Source organism: Colletotrichum karsti (assembly GCF_011947395.1).
Source record: "Colletotrichum karsti strain CkLH20 chromosome Unknown Scaffold4, whole genome shotgun sequence".
NCBI classification, from domain to species: Eukaryota; Fungi; Ascomycota; class Sordariomycetes; order Glomerellales; family Glomerellaceae; genus Colletotrichum; species Colletotrichum karsti.
The window spans coordinates 1133474-1154167 of record NW_024065904.1 but is presented as its reverse complement, the minus strand read 5'-3'; the positions used below and the strand labels follow the sequence as shown (position 1 = coordinate 1154167).

Genomic DNA, 20694 nt, shown 5'->3' with positions numbered 1-20694 from the left:
ATTGGCTTCAAGTACGTCTTGTTTTTGAATGAAAACATCAGTACTTTCCCAATTGTCATTGTGGCTTGCTTCATCCCAGTTTTCTGAGCTTTCGTAAAATTGGAAACCCTCCATGTACTAATAGGTAAACCGATGCATTCGTGATATGTTTACTCGTGACCGGTCATTGGGCGACTTCTATGCTAGAGATTGATCCTCGGTGAAGTGGTATGATACGGGTCTAGAGTGTGAATCTTAGAATCAACCGGGATTTGGACGTCGATTACTTTTTGAATGACAGGCGAAAAGAGTGTCAGTATTAGTAAATTTGGTAAATTTGTTGGCATCAGTTGGTGCATTGGCTTTTTCATGTCTATCTACTTCGTAAAAATGGGTTCGCTCAGAGGCATTACAATCGAACAAAATAACAATGCTACATATATTCAGCTGATTCACTTTTGGTCATTCAACAGGGTTATCTTGATACTGAGGTGCCAGGCCATCTTGGCAGTCATTATTAAGAACTTTGGCCTCAATACTGAGACATGTGATCTTTTAAGGTGGCTGTGAGGCTACCACAGAGGGTTCCCATCTTTCTAGACAGTTGATTACTCCGAGGTTTAATAGCTGCTGAGAATCTATTGGTGTTTGGGAGTTTGGTGTGCATCTATTCGAGCCACCACTGCCAGAACTGTTTGGATCAAAAAGTATGAATCAAATCATGGGGTACTCACATCAAGGTTTCAACTTCACAGACTCTCCAAAGGCGTATTAAAGCAGGTCTGAAGGCAAGTCTCATGGCCTTGATCCCGAGTGTAAAGAATTCGGCTTGTGCATCGCTCACACCATCATCGTCAAGTTGACAACTTCCTGCCGCAAGTAGACACATCTTCTACGAGCATGAAACAAAAAGTACGGTGCATGCTGTGAAGCCGGCCGTAAAGAACGCCCGCAAAACTAATTTCTGCCACAAAAAGAATATCCCGATTGAAGTTGTGCTCACTCTCAAGGCAGCTACATCCTGCCAGGAATTCTGCAATCCGTACACCCGCGATGGGATTGAGGGGTGTCTCGAGAGAGAGGCTTTCAACAATTTATGCTATTCTTGAAGTAATTTTAGACCAACTTTGTTGAAAACTGCTGCCTAGAGTCCTATCCTTCGAAAGTAAGCCTCATGTTACGTAGCTTGAGGGGAGTCTAGGCCTGCATTTTGGCGGTACGCCGCGGATGACCGTGCAGGTGGAGATGTAACCAGAGTAGACGAGGAGGTCTCTTTGATTACCTTCATGAGGCTCAAGTACGAGGCATTCTCTTGATCAGTAAGACATGCATCTGCATGGTCGTCTCGATGATCTCGCCGGGTCCGACTTTTGGCCTCCCTGCTTCATGAGGCTCGTCCGACACCGACAACATCAACTTGACCCTCGGTGATGTTTCAGGTTCGGGGGAAGATTGCACCTCGGAGAATGAGTTGCTGTGGCAAACGTGCTTAGACGCTCCTAGGTCAGCTTATCGGCCGAGGCTCCTCGTATGGACATCACCCGAAAGTCCGCCTTACAAAGCCCAGCCTTTTCGAAGCTGTGGAGAAAGACAGGGGCAGCATATTCTCCTTTTGGAATCTATAGAACAAACATTATTTGTTTCGGGCAGATCTACGTGCACATCTTGAGCTTATTGTCCAGTACGGCGTCCGGCACGGCCCCAATTAGACTATACGTAGGATTGAACTAAGCCTAGTGATCCTCGCCCGTGCCTGGCCATTGATCCATCGTAAAGACCAAGATTCGGCCCCCTAACTGGACCCAACGGTATGGTGATTGGTGTTGACAGAGAATGAGTAAGACCGTTCGAGACTACCGGCTTACACCATTGCAGATCTGACGAATGAGAAAGCCGAGTCGTGTCTTGGCCACCTCCCCATGAACGTAGAATTTCCTATTCCGGCAATTGGTCTCTTAGTGTTCTCTCGGCGTCGGCTGTGGGGACACGACGTCTCAACGTACCATTGCCCATTTCAGAAATTGAGGTTGAAATCATCAGGCATATGGAGTGTATCATATTATCTCTTCCCCCCGAACAATTCCAGAATCCCGGAAAAGGGGCACATAAGACGCGTGTCCGCCTTATCCGCTGCTAAAATATCAGCTAAAAGCCGTTCCTACTGGTCGCAAGCGGATCCTTCTTGACGGGATTCTTCAAGTAAGGACTGCAATCCGATATTCGGACCGAGAAGAGAGGGCGTATACGGATCGCCCAAACAAACCTTGGCCAGATCTATACAGAATTCGTAACAAATAACACGCCGTCAACGTCTTTAGTCTGCCATCGGATAGTGATTTAGCGCCCAAGACTCCGCACGAGACACAACAGGCAGTGCCCATGTTCACACCCCCCGGCTGCCAAGTTCGTGGCGGCCCCCTAACATGCAGACATGCCACGATGGCATCGACAGTGTGACAATGTCTCTACCGTACTGAGAAGCATCGGTGCTCCCATTGGCTTCCCTATACGGGGAAACGGCCGTCACATCGGGAAGGTCCCCCTTGGCTTCCTGCCACAGGTCTCGTAGGGCTGAAGCGGCTCTTTTCATGTTGCCTTATTCCCAAATCGCGCATTTGCATGTCGTGTCTAGGACTTTGGTATGCGAACTCCCCTGCCATAGCCGCAGTTGATGCTTTGGCCTATCATCGTACTAGTCTACCACTTGCACCTTGGCCCCTGCCTCTGGGGACATCGTGTGCCAACGACAGCAACCGGTGAGCGTTACAACAAACCGTATCACTGACGACTTGATCCTGCAGTTTTCTCGCTATATAAGTCTGTAGGAACATCATCCCATAGTCTAATACTCTCCAGCCATATCTTACATTCATCCAACGCAGTTCATAACAGCAACAATAACTCACCGACTATTTAGACGTTCTCTTCCATCTTTCAAGTCCCGTTCAAAAACAATAATCACGACAATGCCTGCCCCCATCTTCCCCGTCTCTTCTGTCACCTCTCTTGCGAAGGTGTGCGGTTGCGATGCGGCCACTTTGGCTGCTCAAGACGCCTCGACCCCAAACTGCACCAAGTGTCAGCTACCGAAGCCCGCCAAATAAGGCCCTCCATCCGCAGTTTTAAGAGATGTTTACCGCCGTCAGTGAGTTAGATTCTTGCGTTGGAGTTCGTTGCTCCAAGTCTAACGTTGACATATAACAGGCTATTGGAACTCCTTCATGTCCACGGTGTGCAAGTCGACTCAAGGGCCGAATTACACGGGGAGTCTCAGATCCGGATGATTGAGATGCGACAAAGAACTACTATGGGAACGAAAAGTAGCCAGGCCAGATATGTCGGTAACGTTCATTTGTCGGAGTACAGGTGTTGGGCTGGGTAGTCTGTATACACGCGAAGGCTATCTCAGGAGATACAGAGGGGCGGCAATAAGTGCTCATTAGTGTTTTCATGTTATGCATCATCATTACTTCTTGTCTTCGGACATCAGGGCCCGTAGGCCCACTACGCTCGTTCAGCTTCAAATTAGGTATAAACTCTTCAAACAGAAACTCACATATGGCTCATTTTCAGTCCGCATTTAAGGGCAGTATTCGCATATCTATGTTGGCATGAAGTAAGGAAAGCTCAGAAGACTGAGATCAAGTACGTATCTACAAATAAGACCAGTCAAGAATACCGAAACATAGACAAAACGACACCATGCCAGCCTAACAGTTCAATCAGTTCATGCAGCTTTGAGCCGAGACATAGCCTGTTTTGTAAGACTTTGGTAAGTATTGGCGATGGAGAGTGTTTTCCTGACAGTTAATAACTACAACGCTGAACCTTTAAAGAAATACGAAGTCCAGGCTATGTTGAAGCTTCAGCATGGTTGAACGATGAGTCATGACTTCAGATTTATTCTTCCAGGTTTGGGCAGAGTTGCTGGTTGAATGAAGGGTGGTGACCTTGACATGCACTCGCTGTTCATGGCTTAGGAACGGAATGCAGACAACCTTCTCTTCACACACACATATACGAGTTCTACGGGCAACTCTAGCCCATGATCATGATTCTTCCATCTGCGGAAACAAAAACAGAAGATGACACCAATTCGAGCGCGTCCTTTTTGAGAAAAAGCCAAAAAGAACTCCTCGACGGGGAATTGAACCCCGGTCCCCTGCGTGACAAGCAGATATCCTCACCACTAGACTATCGAGGATGTGGCTGATGTCAGGGTCAGAATTAATCATACCTATGACCCTCAACCTGAGGCCCCACTACTTCACGCTTGAAGTTCTACCCTCTCCCTGGAGGTATTCACGGCCAGATTCATCCCAATTATCATTTTCTCGCTCATTTTGAATTTGTGCTACATTACGGTTTTGTTGATGCACTGGTCTTATTATTCGTTTACCTTGCTGAATCCCGTTCTGGGCCCAAGGATCTCGTCATCCAATGTTCTTGACTTGTGAACAGTTAGTGGCTTACATTCGCTGACTGTGCCTCAAAGTGACAGCACATTTTTGGGCTACCAGTCTGACATCATTTGAATCGTTCAGCTGGAAACATCGGCGGGCATAGCCGCAGCTGGGAATTCGGCTGCCTGGTGCCTGGGGTCTGTATCAAGAAATGCTTACCTCCATAACCTACTTATAAGCGCCGAGACTGTCGCCGTCCGCCGCAAGCGACAGACGTTCTCGAAGCTCCGCCACAGCCCGTCACTGAGCGTCTCTGAAAGCCGCAATCGCCACATTCCCGGCAGCGATCAGAGGCATACTAGCATATCATCTGCAACGGAAACAATGGCGACCGAGTCTCAGATATTGCAGTCGACGCTTGCTCCAGCAGCTAACACTGTTCGCCAATTCATTGCATCTTATCCGCAAGCGCAAGCCCAACTTTCCCCACTGCTGGAAGAATTGTTGAGTCTACCGACTGTCGCTGCGCGACTCGAGCGAAATGTTAGTGAAGGCGACCGAGAAGGGTCTTTAACCGCCAAAATTCGCGGCATCCCCAGCGCATGTGTCGAAAACATAAGAGTAGTCGAATCACTCCTCTCCGGGACCAGCATTGATGAACGTCCCGTTCTCTCGACTCTGTTGGCGGAGTTGAAGACCTTGACTTCATATCTTGGTACAGGTCGAAGGGCCTTGAATCTCGCCGCAGACGCATTGGACTTGTGAGTAATTCTACAAGCTCGAGGCATTCTCTAGCAACCCTCGCCACACATTATTCGGGGAACTGATAGTACGAATAGAGCTCAAAACCTCCAACGAGCTGAGCAGAATGGTGACTCGCCGCCATATGCAACCAGCTCCATTTTGCAGGAAATTTCAGCTATTCAAACCATCCTAGATGAAAACTTCGCTTCGCAAGAACAAACGGGGTCGCTCCAGTCGAACCAACCCGAAGTCTGTACCGGTATTCGCCAACTATACAACATAGCCGTCGGCGACTTTCTCGATTTCCTCAAAGCCTTTGTCGAGCAGCAATCTGGGCCGACGTCGACTTTAGAAGTGGCCAGGAGGTTAATCGCAAGCAGCGCAGTCTCGATCCCACCCCCGAGCATAAGTCTGACTCCAGATGCGGACCTTGGGTTCCTTGCCCCTAATTTGCTTTTGCCGGCGCCCTCCAGCGTTAACTTCAAACATATCGGAAAAGTTGTCATGAATCTGGAAAAGGAGCCGCAAGACATCAAGTTCATGCCAGGAAGCCCTCCAACGTTCGCAACATCCAGCTTCCACAGAGACATTGTCGTTTTCAACGCTGCAACCTGCGAGCGACTGAAGGAGATCAAGGCTAAGGGAGTCCACATGGTATTCTCCCCGGTAGATGAGGTGATGGCTCTGACAGTGGAACACAACGACGAGCTACCCCATAAGCTGAAGCTCAGTTCCATCACCCATGATTTTGTTCACTTTCATAAGCCGGCGCTTTACGTTCTTGACACATCTCGAAGCCCTAATCCGACAACGAGACGATTTATGTTGCAGTGGCACGGCATTCGCGCCTTCTCTTTCAGTCCCGATGGCTCTATGCTGGCAATCAAGGGAATCAAGAACCGCGTCGAGATCATCAACAGCATGAGGGGTCTCGGTTATGGCGTGGTACGAAGTCACACCGACGAAGTCACCCACGCAGAGTTTACGGGGGGCGGTGACAAATTGGTCACAATGTCAAAAGACGGCACATTGAGGGTCACCGATGTGCGAACTATGAGGAGCGTTGCCAAGCTGGAGATGGATAACTGGAGGAATCCGTTGCAGCTGGCTGTGTCCACTTCTGGTGTTGTTGCATCTATATGGGGACGCACTGTCACTATCTGGGATTACGAAACGGGGGTGATGAATAGCTACAACTTTGAGACGGCTCGGGGCAGCGAGGCATGGCCTCTATCTATCTCGCCCGATCTCAGATGGGTTGCTAGTCGCACAGATGACGGGGCTGATGTCACCGACCTTGCTACGGGCAAGGTGATGTACTCCGCAAGACTAGAGTCTGGGTTCGTGTCCTCGGCAGCATTTTCAGCTGATGCTAAGTACTTGGTGATGGGAAGATGTGTGAATGGTCACCATGGAAGATCTGATTCTGGGATTCTGAACATGTGGGAGATTCAAGTTTGAGCAAATGAGTTGCTCGTCTATGCATAGCCCTCACTCGTTGATCAATCACTACGATGTCTTCACATTGAATGTTCTTTTCCCACTTAGCCCGCGGTTTACTTAACGATAGTCAAGATACGATCCTGCGTTGTAGTTCGCAACTACACTAGGCAGCACCGATTCAATGCACAGTTCAGTATTTAAAGCCCTTGGAAGCATTCTAGGACCGGAGGCCTGAGAAAACGAATCAATCAAAGCATGCTGCTGCCGCCTCCCAACTTCTCAAGAGGATTTGCAGTTCTACGGCTTGGCAAACGGTCGGGACTAGCCGCACTGCCAGTTTTATTGTGCGCATATTGGATCTTTCAACCATTAGCTGGGCGAAGCTTAACTCAACCGTCGCCCGGGCCGGTGGGATACGGTGGGATAATTGCCAGGGGCTGATATCCACTGGTCTTAATTAACACACCATCTGTGTGCCGGTCAAGTTTCCCCGTTGGACGTCTAACATGGTGGTGATTGGAGGAAGTTTGGAGTCCCCGTCCTGTCAAATGACAAGATGACAGGGTCATGCCCTGAACAGCGTCCATTTTCCGCTTCGAGTGAGCAACTCGTGTCCGTGTGCGGTCTGGTCTTCCCCCTTACGAACGCATCTGCTTTTAGGCTATCGGAACTTCTATCTGATGGAGAAGCTTTCTAGATTAAATGACCCCCTTCGGCACCGTTTTCCGAGACCCGGGGAAGGTCCTGGGTCAAGGTACCATATCAGAGGAGACATAAAGAACAATGGCTGCTCATGGTTGAACGCTGAAACTGGAGATTTTGTCTCGCGCATCGAAAACCCTTGACAATGGTTTGCCTTCTATCATTCATCTTGAGCTGCGCGGCTGGCGCAGTAGCCATCAACGCTTCTCCATCTTTCCATGGCCGTGACACAGGAGTCTTAGCACAGCGGGCATTTTGCACTGTGAGTACTCGTCATCAGCGTATCACGCAGAAACTAACAGTCCAAAGCCCACAAGCGCCGGTTCCGCCTCGAAGGACGACGCTCCTTCAATCATCGATGCGATAAAGAAGTGCGGAAATGGCGGTACCATTGTCATTCCAAAAGGAACCACGTACATGATCGGCTCGGTTCTTGATTTCACCGGCTGCAACAACTGCGACTTCCAGCTCGAAGGCACTCTCAAAGTCCTCGAGAACTTCAGCTACTGGAACGGAAAGCAGACCATCATCAACGTCAAAAAGATCACGGGCGCCAAGATCCGAAGTCTCACAGGCTCAGGTGTCATCGATGGCAATGGCCAGGGCTCGTGGGACAAATTTGCAGCCGACAAGACTTACGACCGACCTACGCTTCTCTACATCACCGGCTCATCCAACGTCCAGGTCTCCGGAATCACCGTCAAGAACCCGCCATCCTTCGGTCTCTCCACCGCCGGCGACTCGACGAACGTCGCTTTCCGAGACATCTCTCTTTCCGCAGTGTCTTCGTCGTCCAACCTTCCCAAGAACACGGACGGCTTCGATATCGGCCCGGCCTCCCACGTCACTGTCCAGAACGTAACGGTAGTCAACAATGACGATTGCGTCGCACTTAAGGCTGGAGCAGACTACGTTGAGATACGCGACATCACTTGTTCCGGCAGCCATGGACTCAGCATCGGAAGCCTGGGCAAGACGGCCGGCAGCACGGACTTTGTCAAGAACGTGTTTGTGGGCAACGCCATCATGAAGACGTCTACGAAGGCTGCGGGAATCAAGGTCTACCCGGGCGGAAGCACTCATGGGATCGCGACCGTGAGCAATGTCACCTGGGATGGAGTAGTTGTCGACAACAGCGACTACGCGTTCCAGGTCCAGACGTGCTACGGCGAGACGGCAGAGTTCTGCGCCTCAAACCCTCCGACATCTCAGATCACCGACATCTTCGTGAAGAACTTCTCTGGCACCACTTCGACTAAGTACAAGGGGGTCACGGCAAACGTGAACTGCCCTGTCAAGGGTTCTTGCGAGATTGCGTTCACTAACTGGAAGGTCAAGGCTGGAAGTGGAACGGCTACTGTTGCTTGCGCAAACTCTGGTAGCGTTACTGGTGTGACCTGCTCATCTGGAGCTTCTGGTTGATATGAAGTATCATCGTGGTGATGGTACCGATGGTTTTCCCGGCGCTGGCGACGTATGAGAGCGGCTCGATCTGTTTGTTTTCCATGTAGCTATATTTGCAAGAAGTGTTACTTCGACCTTGAACATGACATGGAAACAGCATGAGGTCTTTGGCGGACAAGGTATTCCAAGTTCTAATATCCAAGTCGGCTAGCATTGGCATAGCCTTGTGAAATTCAAGAATGCAAGACTCTCAATGCTTGCAAATATTCTTGAACTCGGCCTCAGTATGAGTCCAGACCTTTTCACACGTTCCATCTTTCATGTACTGCTCGAAGACTTCATTGGATCTACAAGCCTCTCCGTCCCATGCCAGTCGATAAGCGGCGTGTTCTTTGGTTTTCTTCGTGAGAGAAGCGCTTGTGGCTGCGTAAAGGTGCCTCTGACCAGACTCCTTCACTGAGACGTTGAAAGGGGCAGCAATGACCATCAGAGCGTTGATAATGGAGCTCGTGATACTGCCCATGCCGGTCATTATGTTGGTGCCTCTAACAGTTCCAGGCGAGACATGAAGAAACGAGACGGTGGGGTGGGCCTTGGCGAGGTGCTCGAACGACAAAGATGTCATTGTAATAGACTGACGAGCGCAGTTGGGAAGGCTATAGTTGGCCTTCTGTGTCAGCGAGAGGTCATCGGAGAAGATGTTCCCCTCTTTGCCCGCGCCCAGAACGGAAACCACCCGAGCCAGTTCGTCGTACCGACCAGCCCGCTCGAGGCCGGGAAGAAGATTCAGGATGAATCTGATTCTGGAGTAATACTGCAGGCTGAACATCTTATCCAGTCCTTCCTTAGTTTCTTGAAGCCGTTAGCCGCATGTCTTCGTCTGGGTCTGCAAAAGTACACCCACCATCGCGACCGTTCATGCTGAGAAACCCTGCACTCAGGAAAACAAGATTGATCTTCGTCTCCTTCTCCATGATCTCCCGACAGACGGCGTCAACATTATTCAGTAGGCTGAGGTCGCTCTGGATGAAGTGGATCTTGGCCGAAGGGTTTAACGTCTTCAGGTGTTCCATCGTAGCCGTAGCCGATGCTATGTTCCTGCCAACGATGTAGACCGTTGGCTCCTCGCAGTGCTCAACCAAGGCCTTGCAAGTAGCCTGTCCTATTCCACTAGTGGCTCCCGCTACCATCCAGGAGAATAGTCAGACTTGTTTCAATGTGATAAACAGATGTGGGCTTGCTTACCCATGACAGCCACCATACCTGGTGACCCACTCTTCAAGAGAGCGTTGCTGCGTCGGACTTCGTGTATCGAGGGCATTTTGATGACTGAGAAGTGAAAGACAAGAACAAAATTCCGAAAGGCTTCACTTGAGTTGTTCTTGAGTTTTCGGAAGTAGAGGTTGCCATAGCCACTATGAAGCGAGAGCGATGGTCTTTAAATCCAAATCAGCAAGTCTTAGACGCTGACCACATTACCAATATCTCACTCGGTTGGACCGGTCCACTGACAGAGTCTGCGTTAGATCAACCATTGTCGTGAGGAAGTACTGAAATGGTTTAGTTTACGCTTCCCTTGTGATACTTGAATAGGATCGTGAAGAAATCGGCTCCCTGGCCTGATTTGGTTTAGGGCCACGGAGAGCGTAGGCCGCAAATTTCCGAGCCGTGAGCAACAAACAGTCAAGCGTATCGGTCAGTTTACTATGGCTGACTCCGACATTTATCCCGCAAAAACGATTAACAATGATTCAGTGTTGTACAACTTGAAGTCGCCCATTGGGAGTTCACTTCATGCACGAGCCGGAAGCGCAAGTACATACCTTAGCACGCCCTTGGTGGATTGAACGATCCATGCCATTATTGCCCACGTTAGCGTGTTGGTAGCACACTTTCACTGAGACTCCGGGGTGACAGAAAGTAGCTTCACTTGTATTTATGTCGAAGTTATTTATGAATTGCGGTGGTCTTCATGGGCACCCTGCATGTGGTGATTCAAGCATTACATGTATGCAAAGCCTGAGGTACAGTAATAGTGAAGACCCTGGAACAGCCATCGTGGCACGCTGTACTGAAGAAGGTGCGACGGCCCGTGGAAATAATACGGTAAGTTTGTGTCGTAACTTGATCAGTCCGTCGTCACTACTTGCAGCAAGCGCATCAGACTTTGCCGCCTGCAAGGGAACCTGCCAGCCGTCCCGGTACACAAACATGATAGGGAATGTTTGTTAACATGTTTTCAATTATTCTATCAGGTATCGCTAGTATTCTACCGCATCTAGCCTAGTGATGGTGATAACTTCCAGTTGTTGTAAGTCGTAATTGCAGATTGGCGTGCAAATGATTGTATGTTGCGGGTATCTCGCTCTGAACACGCTTCGCACGAAATCCATCGTCATCTATCCGTTTTCCGATCCGAGCCGACAAATCCATCAGTTGGAACTTCCAAAACTCCTTGCAAAATCCAAATGAACAACGGTAACTCCGCATTCGCCCTGCGAAAGCGACACCATCAATGACACGAACGACGTTTCTGCCCAGATGTTTATCGACATGAATGACGGGTATAACAACAGATTTGTTGGTGTAAGTGTAAAAAAATGGGAAAGATGTTGTTCTCGCGATTTGTTATCGTCGTGTGGCATGAACCGCTGAGCGTATCACGTCGACTCATTATATCAGCTGCGCCCTTTCTTTTTTCACTCTCCATCCCTCTCTGACAAGCCAGAATGAAGCCATAACTGGCGTCGTGAGAAGAGCAAGTACAGCGCCGTAAACGCCTTTGAAAATTTCGGGAGCCCACTGGCGCTGGAAGTACCAGTCCCAGTCGCCGCTCGCCCTCCGCTCACCAACGGCAGTCAAAATACCGATCGCAGGTAGCCATAGAAGGAAGAAGGCGAACACAAAGATGAAGCCGACGCGGATGACCTGATCGGCGATGAACGGCCCCCAACGCTTGGACCGCGTCGCGACAACCTGCCCTCCGTCCTCGATCCGGTCGAGAAGCATGAGCGATCGCAGCAGAGGGCGGACGGGCTCTCTGAAAAAGCCAATAGAACGGACGGCGCCCTTCTTCAGGTCGTGATCGACAACAATAAGCTCGACGAACCACGTAATCAGGGTTTGGATGATGGTGGTGACTACCGCGTCTCCAGCGAGGGTGTTGGGTAGCTGGAAGAGACGAATGGGGTTTGTTGCCAGGTTCTGGGTTGTATACATGCCTGTCAGAGTTGCGTTAGTCGATGGGTTTCAAGATGCCCTCAACAAGAAAAAATCTTCAACTTACCGTAGGCTATCGCAAAATTGATGCCACCGGACAGAATACCAGCACCAATACCATGGAGTCCCAAGACGTAGAAAAGCTGATGAGGAGTGGCTCTTTCTGTTGGTTGTTTCGATGTCCCATGAAGACCGGCTGCTAAGTTCGGAAGGCCAGCTTCAACATCACTGAAGCCGCGATCGGAGCTGCTGCTGGTGGCATCTCTCGATGATTCTTGGACTTCCGGGATTTTCTCCTCTACTGGTGCTTGTTTCCGCAATGGCATCTTTTCTGAGGTTTGAGCCTGTGGTAACGCTTCACACCTATGAACACAATGGTAGAGAAAATATCTTGAAAAAATTGTCGGACTAGACACGCCTCAGCAAAACATGCTTTCTCGTATCGCGATCTGGTATGCAAGATGCTGCTTCTGAAAACAGAAAGGGGCGCAAAATAAAGTATGTACTGGGGTCCGGCAATATTTTTCTTTAAAAGGGGGACCATGCTGAGGCTGATTCATGATCGCCGCTAATTTCCGGAACGACCGGGGTTCATCGTCGAATTTTCGCCCTGCTTGCGCTTGGTCACCCGGGTTGGATAGAAAGGTGCCGGATTTAAAGCGAGGAATAGAGCAAACTCATGCCCAGCCATTCAGGTTGGTCAAAGAGCTAAACCAAAAGACAACTTGTAAAAGCAACTTTTTCCCCTGGCATGACCGGAGTCCTGGATGTTTATGCTGCTTCCAGTCTTTATGTTGATACTCCGTCAAGGCTCAATTGGCCTGGATGAATATCGAGCGTGTGAAAGCTGTTGGTAAGAAAATGGTGAAGTTGGTTAGTGGATTCGGTGAGCAAAATTAATCGGCCTGTCAAGTGATAGTCGTCGAACACTAGTGGGCTGATGACTACCTATGATGAGTCTGGTGATTTTCATAAGGTCAAGTGGCATGCAAAATCAGGGTCCGTGATCGTCGCCACAGCATCTGCATCTGGGATAATTCAGCGCACAGACTAAGGTCGGAAGAGCCGGGGTATGCTCAGAATCCCATAGTCAATTCCCATAATAGTCTTAGGGTTGGATCGGGTGGATAACCAGCTTATCGTTATGCGTCGAGTTGACGGACGTTATCTTCCATGTGTCGCTGCTACTGACCTTTCTGAGACACTCCTGGGGACCGACATGACAAGAGACAGAAGTTCTGATGGATGGACGGAATCCGAACTTGGTCTTCGGCAAAACGTGGCTGTGCAGCTTCGACAACATGCAGACTGGTTTTAGAGTTGTTCATGCGAACACGGAGGAGGTTGGGACAAAAGCTGAAGGGCACGGGAAGAACGAGAAGTCAATGCCACGATGTTCCTAGTTCTCCGACGTGCGGAAGACGCATGCAAACGCGGGAACCGCAACTGCCAGCGCATATCGGATCGACAAGTGGCCGCCACCAAGCTTTTTGGATGGGTTCTCCATGCCTGCCGGTGTGGGCGGCCCCGCATTGACGATTGATCGCCGCCGATACGGAGGGGCCATCCCGGATGCAACGGCTAAAGTGGACCCTACTCCGCGTCCACCGCCCGTCACCAACATGACTCTCCCCAAGGAACCCTTCCGATCGGAACTTGTTCGAGAACCATCGCCTACCAATCAGTCTCACAGTGCATGGGGAAAGGGGTCGCGAGCTCACGGCCCAGATGGGACCAGTCCCGTTCTACGGCGCATCAATCGTCCTTTCTGCGTCTCATGTCTGTGGTGTGAGGGGAAACGAGCGGCTAGGCCAGGTTCTACCCCTCTCTTTCTCCCTTGGAATGGAAGATAACCAAGCAGACCCATCGGATATGGTGCTCCAAGCATCCAACATCGAATGAGAATGCCAAACGAAACCCAAATGATGATCTCAATGACTCGCCGAGCCGTGAAACAATCGTTGCCGTGCATACATATATGTGGCTGGCCGTACCCGCTCGCACCCCTTTCCCCCGCCCCCAGCTTTCGTTCCACCCATGTCGAGCCACTGACATAAGGAGGCAAAAGAAGATCAAAAAAGTGCCTGGTGCACAGAAAGAAAAAAAAGAATCCCACTTGTTGCTTAAACACCGGTTCGCTGGACGAGCAGCAACATCTATCTTTTCCTGAACAGCCACGAAAGAGACATGCTGGACGGTTACTTATGCGATCCTGAGGAAAAGACCAGAGGCGCACCCATGGATATCGACGAGAAAAGCACCGCCTTTTCAGAGGCACAAATTTCTGCATCCGTGAGTATACCATAATTCAACGATCACCACTGCACCAGCAACCTGAGAGCTGCGGCTGACAATGTTTCTTTTCCTCGACTTAGCCGCCTAACACTAGGAGGCACACCATCAACACCATGATGACAACCACCATCATACCAGAACCAACACCTCCGGCTCCAGATGCCCAGCGAAGATTCTCCTGGCTTCCACGGTCGACAACACCCTCGTTGCGCAGCCCCACATTTCGCCGGCGCACACCGAGCCCCTTTGACGATGATGATTACGCGTACTCCGAAAGCAACCCATTCGGAGAAGACTTCAGAGAACAAAACGGGCTCGCCGAGCAAGATCATGACCACGACGAGAATCCGTTTGAGGATTGTGAATATGAGTTGCCTCCTGGACCGAAACGGGAGGGCGGCTGGACCAAGTTCAAGAAGGCGATGAGTCCAAAGAGAGCAATCAGTAAATGGCGTTATCGCAAGGTAAAACATGAGAACGGCAGGCCAGATGACCCGGACCACGGGAATTGACATGGGCAAGTTTCTTGAACGAGTTGATGAGGCGGCGTATTTTGAATTTTCTGTGGTTTTGGTCGACTGCTTCAAAACTTGCGCGCGATAAGAGTAAGCTTAGGTCTTGTCTCTTTACGCGTATACGATACCACACAAGTGCAATGTTGGGTAGGGTCTTCGATGACAGCTGTTGATTCCCCGAGAGAAGAGCTCTCACAAAAATTGAGAAGTATTAAAAGGAAGCTATGACACTCCAATATTCTGACTGTGTACCCAGCTTGCGCGGGATCAAGGTAAGAAAGTTTGCCGTCTACACCCACGCGTTTTTATCGACAATAATACGTTGTAATGCAGCACGGAATATGCATCGTCGCCTGAAAATTCAGCCGATGGCTTGGTAAGTTTACACGAACGACTTGTAGCTTTGAGTTGACATCCGTTGTCACGAACAGCTGTAAGCATGAACGCAAGCAACGAAACTCTGTCCAAACTGGTCACTGTTCTGCTGAAACGTGGTTGGGGACTATTTTCCAAAGCTCGAATTTCACAAACACATCAACTCTGCGCGGACACAGGCCGCCTTCTGGTCTGAGTTGACGCTGACTTTTGCCCCGGATCTTCCCCGAGAAGAGGCGCATGAAGTAGCTTTATGAAGAATGCAAGTCTTGGATTTGTTTCTTATTCCCAGATTACATGGCCAAGGTAGAGTAAAAGGTTGTTTCATGACATGAAGCTTCCCCTTTTACATGTAAACCCAGTAGAAACTCCCGCCAAGCCGAAGTTCCCGACGGCCAAACTTACCGTGCCAGAACACGTCGCCGATTCCGGAGTTGTTCGAGTAAGCGCTAAATGGGTTCAGTCCCCAGCAGCTTGGCAATGTTTCTGTTATTTTTGAAACTACTCGAAATTTTCGCAACTAAGACTTTGGTTTCAACGGTAAAACAGGCCATTCGTAGTCTCTGATAACCTCGGCCTGAAATTCCCATTCTCCGACCCCTACCACCTCCAGCTTCTCTCCCGCCCTGTCTGGTAAAACAACTTCGGCGATCACTCCGTAGGGCACTGAGACATTTACCTGCATCGTCTCTGCTCCGTACTGACTCTTTGAAATTCGCCAGGAGCATGAAACTGTGCCATATCTACTCAGATGCGACGCGGACGCGTGCGAGAATTCGGCTCCTACCGTCGGTGCCACCCGGCATCTCGCCCACCCCGGTTCAAGCCGTTGAAGTCCCGCGACTCTTTCGAAGAGGAACTTGGCAATGGCTCCAAACGTGTAGTGGTTGAACGAAGTCATCTCGCCCGGATTGATGCTTCCATTCGGCAGCATTGAATCCCACCTTTCCCACACCGTCGTCGCGCCCATGGTGATGGGATACAGCCAAGATGGGCACCCCTTCTCCAGAAGCATGCTGTATGCGACCTGAACGTTGCCGGTGACGAACAACGCCTCACAGAGGAATGGGGTTCCGGCGAAGCCAGTTGCAATCTTGAAGTTGTTCTTTCGCACAAGCTCTACAAGTCTCTTGCCAGCCCTGACCTTCTGCGTCGGAGTGAGGATGTCTAGACAAATGGCAAGAGCATATGCGGCCTGCGTATCCGATACCATGCGCCCGGTTTGAGTTACATACTCTTCGTGGAACTGCGACAAGGCTGCTTTCGCCTCCTTTTCAAACTTTGCTCTCTTATCTTCTTGCCCAAGAATTCCTGATATGCGGTCCATAAGTCTTAGACTTTGGATGAGGAACATGTTGGCAACCATTTTGGCATCAGTTGGGGACTTCCACGGAGCGTCAGGAGGTGCAGCGGGATCGAGCCAATCCTAGTCGAGCGGTCAGTCTATCATTTGATAAAACGGGGTCAGAGGTGATATGATATACCCCAAGCTGGAATACAGACGTATCCCATAGATGTGTGGCACCGGTTTTGTTCCGGGGCAATACCTTCATCCAAGTCAACATGCTGTTGTACTGCTGAGCAAGAATGCTCTCATCGCCGGTGTCCAGATAAAGAACCCAAGGTCCAAGAATGGTAACATCATGCCAGATGGCGCACGGAATTCTCCTACACCAAACAGGATCCGGTAGGGTCGCGTTCGGACTGACCATGGGCGGAACGCCACCCAGGACACCCTGATCATACTCAACGTCATTGAGCCAGTTTTTCAGCATCCCGTAACAGTCGTATATGAGAGAGGCTGTGGGCGCAAACAGGGCCAAGTCTCCTGACCAACCCAATCTCTCGTCTCGTTGAGGGCAGTCTGTGGGTACCGAGAGGAAGTTTCCACGCATACCCCAGGTAACATTCTGATATAGCTTGTTGAGAAGGCCATCGGAGCATGAGAATGACCCTACTGGACTCATATCGGTGTGGCAGACGACTGCCTCAACTGAAGACGTGACATCGTAGTTGCTGACCCATCCGTCTATCTGTGCATATCTGAATCCGTGAAATGTGAACCTCGGCTCATAGACTTCACCTTCAGCAGCTCCTTTGAGAGTGTACTCATCGATAGCTTTGCAGATTCTCAATGGTCGTGTTCCCAGCTCTCCATTCTCTAGCACCTCCGCGTGTGAAAGTGTGATTTTGTGGCCGCGGGGGCCCTTGATGTTCGACAATCGGAGATATCCAACCAGATTCTGACCGAAATCGATGATGGTCTTTCCCGAGGGAGTGATAATCTTGGTGAGAGGCTTGATGACTTCAATTCTTCGGACCGGCTCGCCATACCCAGCCATAAGCTGTGTAGACTTTGACAGGAATGGAAGGATAATGACAGAATCCCAGCAAACGTCGGAATCAGTCGGGGCTTCCAGAGGAGATGACCAGTCGGGAATCTCCAGTGTTGCGTCATACTTCTCTCCGTCATAGATCTCTGCGAGCCTGATAGGTCCTTTGGTAACAGACCAAGAGCTATCAGACCCAACGACCTGTTTTCGACCATCAGAGTACACGAGCTCTAACTGGGCGATGAGGGATGTGTGAGTGCCCCAGATGTTGCGATGGCCGCCCTCAAATCCTATCCTGCCAGAAAACCAGCCTTCTGCAACCCGAACCCCGATGCAGTTGTCTGGATTGTCTCCGTTGAGAAGATCTTTGACATCGTATGTCTGGTACTGGAGTCTCCCGTCATATGAAGTCCAACCTGGCGCCAGAAAATGATCGCCGACGCGATGACCATTGACCTCAGCTTCGTAAACACCTTGCGACGTGATGTACAAACGAGCCTGTATCACTGAGCCGTGAAGGGCGAACTCTTTGCGGAATAGCTGCTCTGGCTCAGGGGCAGAGGTGCCCGGTCCCCAAGGTGCGGCGATGCGTTCGCATTGCCAGTCTTGACGGTCGAGAAGGCCGACTTCCAGGTACGACGGCTCGCTCCACGCCGTCAACTGTCCCTCATCGTCCCAAACTCTGACACGGATGGACAATCTCTGTCGAGACTGTAGTGGTTTCTCGAACGGCCAAGGGACGAGGATGTGTGTTCTTGAGATCGATTTCACTGCCGTTACTTGCAGACCAGTCTTGCCGGTTGTCCAGTGCGATAATTCAACTTCGTGTGCCTGCTGTTGATACTCAGTCGACGCATTCGTGAACTTCCAAGATATTCTTGGCCTCGTCTCGTGTATGCCAATAGCATTCGGTCTGCGGTAGTGCTCGAACTGGACGTCGGTGACTGTGGCCATCTTGCACGGCCATAAGGTCGCGAACATGTAGTATAGGGTAGAATGATAGTCGTTGAGACTGATTTCGCACTTCTGATGAATAATTCTGCTTGAGAAGAAGAGCTCCTAATTCCCCCGCGCTTTTCTCACGGGGATAGACGAAATACCCAAAGTGAGAGCAGACCTTGTACCCCCTGTGCCTCGTACATGTACCCACTGTGAGGCTCGGGATATTTATGAGCGATCTGTACCGAGAATTTGCAATCTTGATGTAGGATTCAAGCAGCCTCTTGCATATCTGAACCCGGGGACGGGTGGTTGTTCGGACTGAGGTATCCACTCGTATTCGTACGTATATCGTATTGATGCGGAGTAACTGCTCATGGCTCAAATCCCTAAATGCACTTGGACCAAACTAGTGCATCGTTCTACTTAAGGAAGTCTTCGCCTACCATTCCAAGCTTCAAGAGATGAAGTTAGACACTCAGACGAACCCTCAGGGGCATGCTTAGTACGGACATTGGGATGAATACGTGCAAAGCGAAGTTCGGTGCAAAGTCGGCACCGAGTAGCCACGAACATCAACTCACATCATTTGAGGTTGACGCTGGAGGGGTGATAGCCGTACATGTATCTCACTTACTTTGTGATCTAGTAGCATTTCTGGTCTCCTAACTGATTACACTCAAGCTTTTAGTTCAATCCTCCAGATCACTTTCTACTCATTGCATCATGTCAACGGAAGCTGCCATGTTTCTGGCCGGCGACATGGTTGAATACAGCCCGTCGACCGGTCACGACCTCCCCGTTGAAGAACTACGCCTGCCTGCTGACTTTACCTGGGGAACTGCAACCGCAGCTTTCCAGGTCGAGGGTGCCGTGTCCCAGGATGGAAAAGGCAAATCGATATGGGACACCTACTCGCACCTCCATCCATCACGCACCAATGGTCAGAATGCAGACATAGCCTGCGATCACTACAACCGTGTGGAGGAAGACGTGGCTCTCATGTCATCGCTCGGCGTAGATGTGTACCGATTCTCGCTAGCCTGGACACGGATCATCCCCCTTGGCGGGCGACAAGATCCTGTCAATGAGAAGGGGATTGCATTCTATAGCAATCTCATTGACACGCTTCTGGCTCACAACATCGAGCCTGTTGTGACGCTATACCACTGGGATCTTCCTCAGAAGCTTTACGACCGCTACGGAGGCTTTCTGGATACGGCAGAGTTTAAGGCGGACTTTGAGAACTACGCTCGCGTTTGCTTCGCTCGCTTTGGCGACCGAGTCAAGAAGTGGGTGACATTCAACGAACCATACATCATCTCCATCTTCGCCCATCACAATGGTGTTCTTGCCCCGGGTCGATGCGCCGCGATGGGCGCCGATACCAAGACAGAGCCGTGGCGTGTCGGGCATACGATCATTCTGTCTCACGCCTCGGTCGTTCAGATCTATGCGAAGGAATTCCAGCCGGCTCATGAAGGAGTCATCTCTATAGTGCTCAACGGGCACTTCTATGAGCCTGTCGATACAGAGGTCCACGCTCACAAGGATGCCGCACAACGAAGAATGGAGTTCTACATCGGGTGGTTCGGAGACCCGGTGTTCTTGGGGCAAGACTATCCGTCGTCAATGCGGGAATATCTTGGATCTCGTCTGCCCGAGTTCAGCGCAGAGGAGAGGAGTTTGCTTCGCGAAACAGCTCACATTAATGCGTTTTATGGCATGAATCACTACTCGACGAAGTACGCCCGCGCTTTATCAACTCCACCAGCAGACGACGACTGGACTGGGAACATTGAAGAGTCATCGGTGAACTCCCAAGGAATCGAGATCGGCCCGATGTCCGGGGTGCAGTGGTTGCGGCTTGCACCAGAAGGCTTCAGAAAGCTTCTCAACTGGACATGGGATCGTTATCATCTCCCAATCATCGTCACCGAGAACGGATGTCCATGCCCCGGGGAAGACGATGTTGCGGTTGCTGTTGATGACCAGTTTCGTCAAAGATACTTCGGCTTGTATCTGGACGCCATTTCTCGTGCCATCTACCAGGACGGAGTGCAGGTACAGGGTTACTATGCCTGGACTCTAATGGATAACTTTGGCAAGTCATCCGACAAAATCTTTCGGTTTTCACACTAACAGAATCATTGTAGAATGGTCCGCCGGGTTCGGGCCACGTTTCGGTATTGTGCATACTGATTTCCAAACATTGAAGAGAACCCCAAAGGGATCGGCATTATACTTAAGAGACTCATTCAAGAGACGCAGAGGGAAGAGTTTGTGATCAAAATGTGATGGAATTCTAGACGTTGGACATACAGCATCTGGGCTGGAGTTTTG

The 20694-nt window shown here is 50.4% G+C and overlaps 6 protein-coding genes across 6 annotated transcripts; 3 read left to right on the top strand and 3 right to left on the bottom strand.

Annotated features, from left to right (window-relative positions):
- Positions 1-5666: 5666 nt before the first annotated feature.
- On the top strand, positions 5667-6587 carry CkaCkLH20_01879 (ribosome assembly protein 4; the record flags this gene model as incomplete). Its single annotated transcript, XM_038884598.1, has 1 exon — positions 5667-6587. The coding sequence occupies one exon, from the start codon at positions 5667-5669 to the stop codon at positions 6585-6587; it is 921 nt and encodes a 306-aa protein (XP_038750298.1).
- Positions 6588-7416: 829 nt separating this feature from the next.
- Positions 7417-8693, top strand: CkaCkLH20_01878 (extracellular exo-polygalacturonase; the record flags this gene model as incomplete). The annotated part of the gene is made up of 2 exons (XM_038884597.1): positions 7417-7533; positions 7581-8693. 2 exons carry the CDS (start codon positions 7417-7419, stop codon positions 8691-8693), a joined length of 1230 nt encoding a protein of 409 aa, XP_038750297.1.
- Positions 8694-8925: 232 nt separating this feature from the next.
- On the bottom strand, positions 8926-9996 carry CkaCkLH20_01877 (uncharacterized protein; the record flags this gene model as incomplete). The annotated part of the gene is made up of 3 exons (XM_038884596.1): positions 8926-9527; positions 9580-9858; positions 9921-9996. 3 exons carry the CDS (start codon positions 9994-9996, stop codon positions 8926-8928), a joined length of 957 nt encoding a protein of 318 aa, XP_038750296.1.
- Positions 9997-11348: 1352 nt separating this feature from the next.
- CkaCkLH20_01876 (uncharacterized protein) lies at positions 11349-12220 on the bottom strand (the record flags this gene model as incomplete). Its single annotated transcript, XM_038884595.1, has 2 exons — positions 11349-11896; positions 11962-12220. 2 exons carry the CDS (start codon positions 12218-12220, stop codon positions 11349-11351), a joined length of 807 nt encoding a protein of 268 aa, XP_038750295.1.
- A 3379-nt stretch (positions 12221-15599) lies between these two features.
- CkaCkLH20_01875 (bacterial alpha-l-rhamnosidase domain protein) lies at positions 15600-18393 on the bottom strand (the record flags this gene model as incomplete). Its single annotated transcript, XM_038884594.1, has 2 exons — positions 15600-16505; positions 16579-18393. 2 exons carry the CDS (start codon positions 18391-18393, stop codon positions 15600-15602), a joined length of 2721 nt encoding a protein of 906 aa, XP_038750294.1.
- A 684-nt stretch (positions 18394-19077) lies between these two features.
- Positions 19078-20493, top strand: CkaCkLH20_01874 (uncharacterized protein; the record flags this gene model as incomplete). The annotated part of the gene is made up of 1 exon (XM_038884593.1): positions 19078-20493. The coding sequence occupies one exon, from the start codon at positions 19078-19080 to the stop codon at positions 20491-20493; it is 1416 nt and encodes a 471-aa protein (XP_038750293.1).
- Positions 20494-20694: the final 201 nt, after the last annotated feature.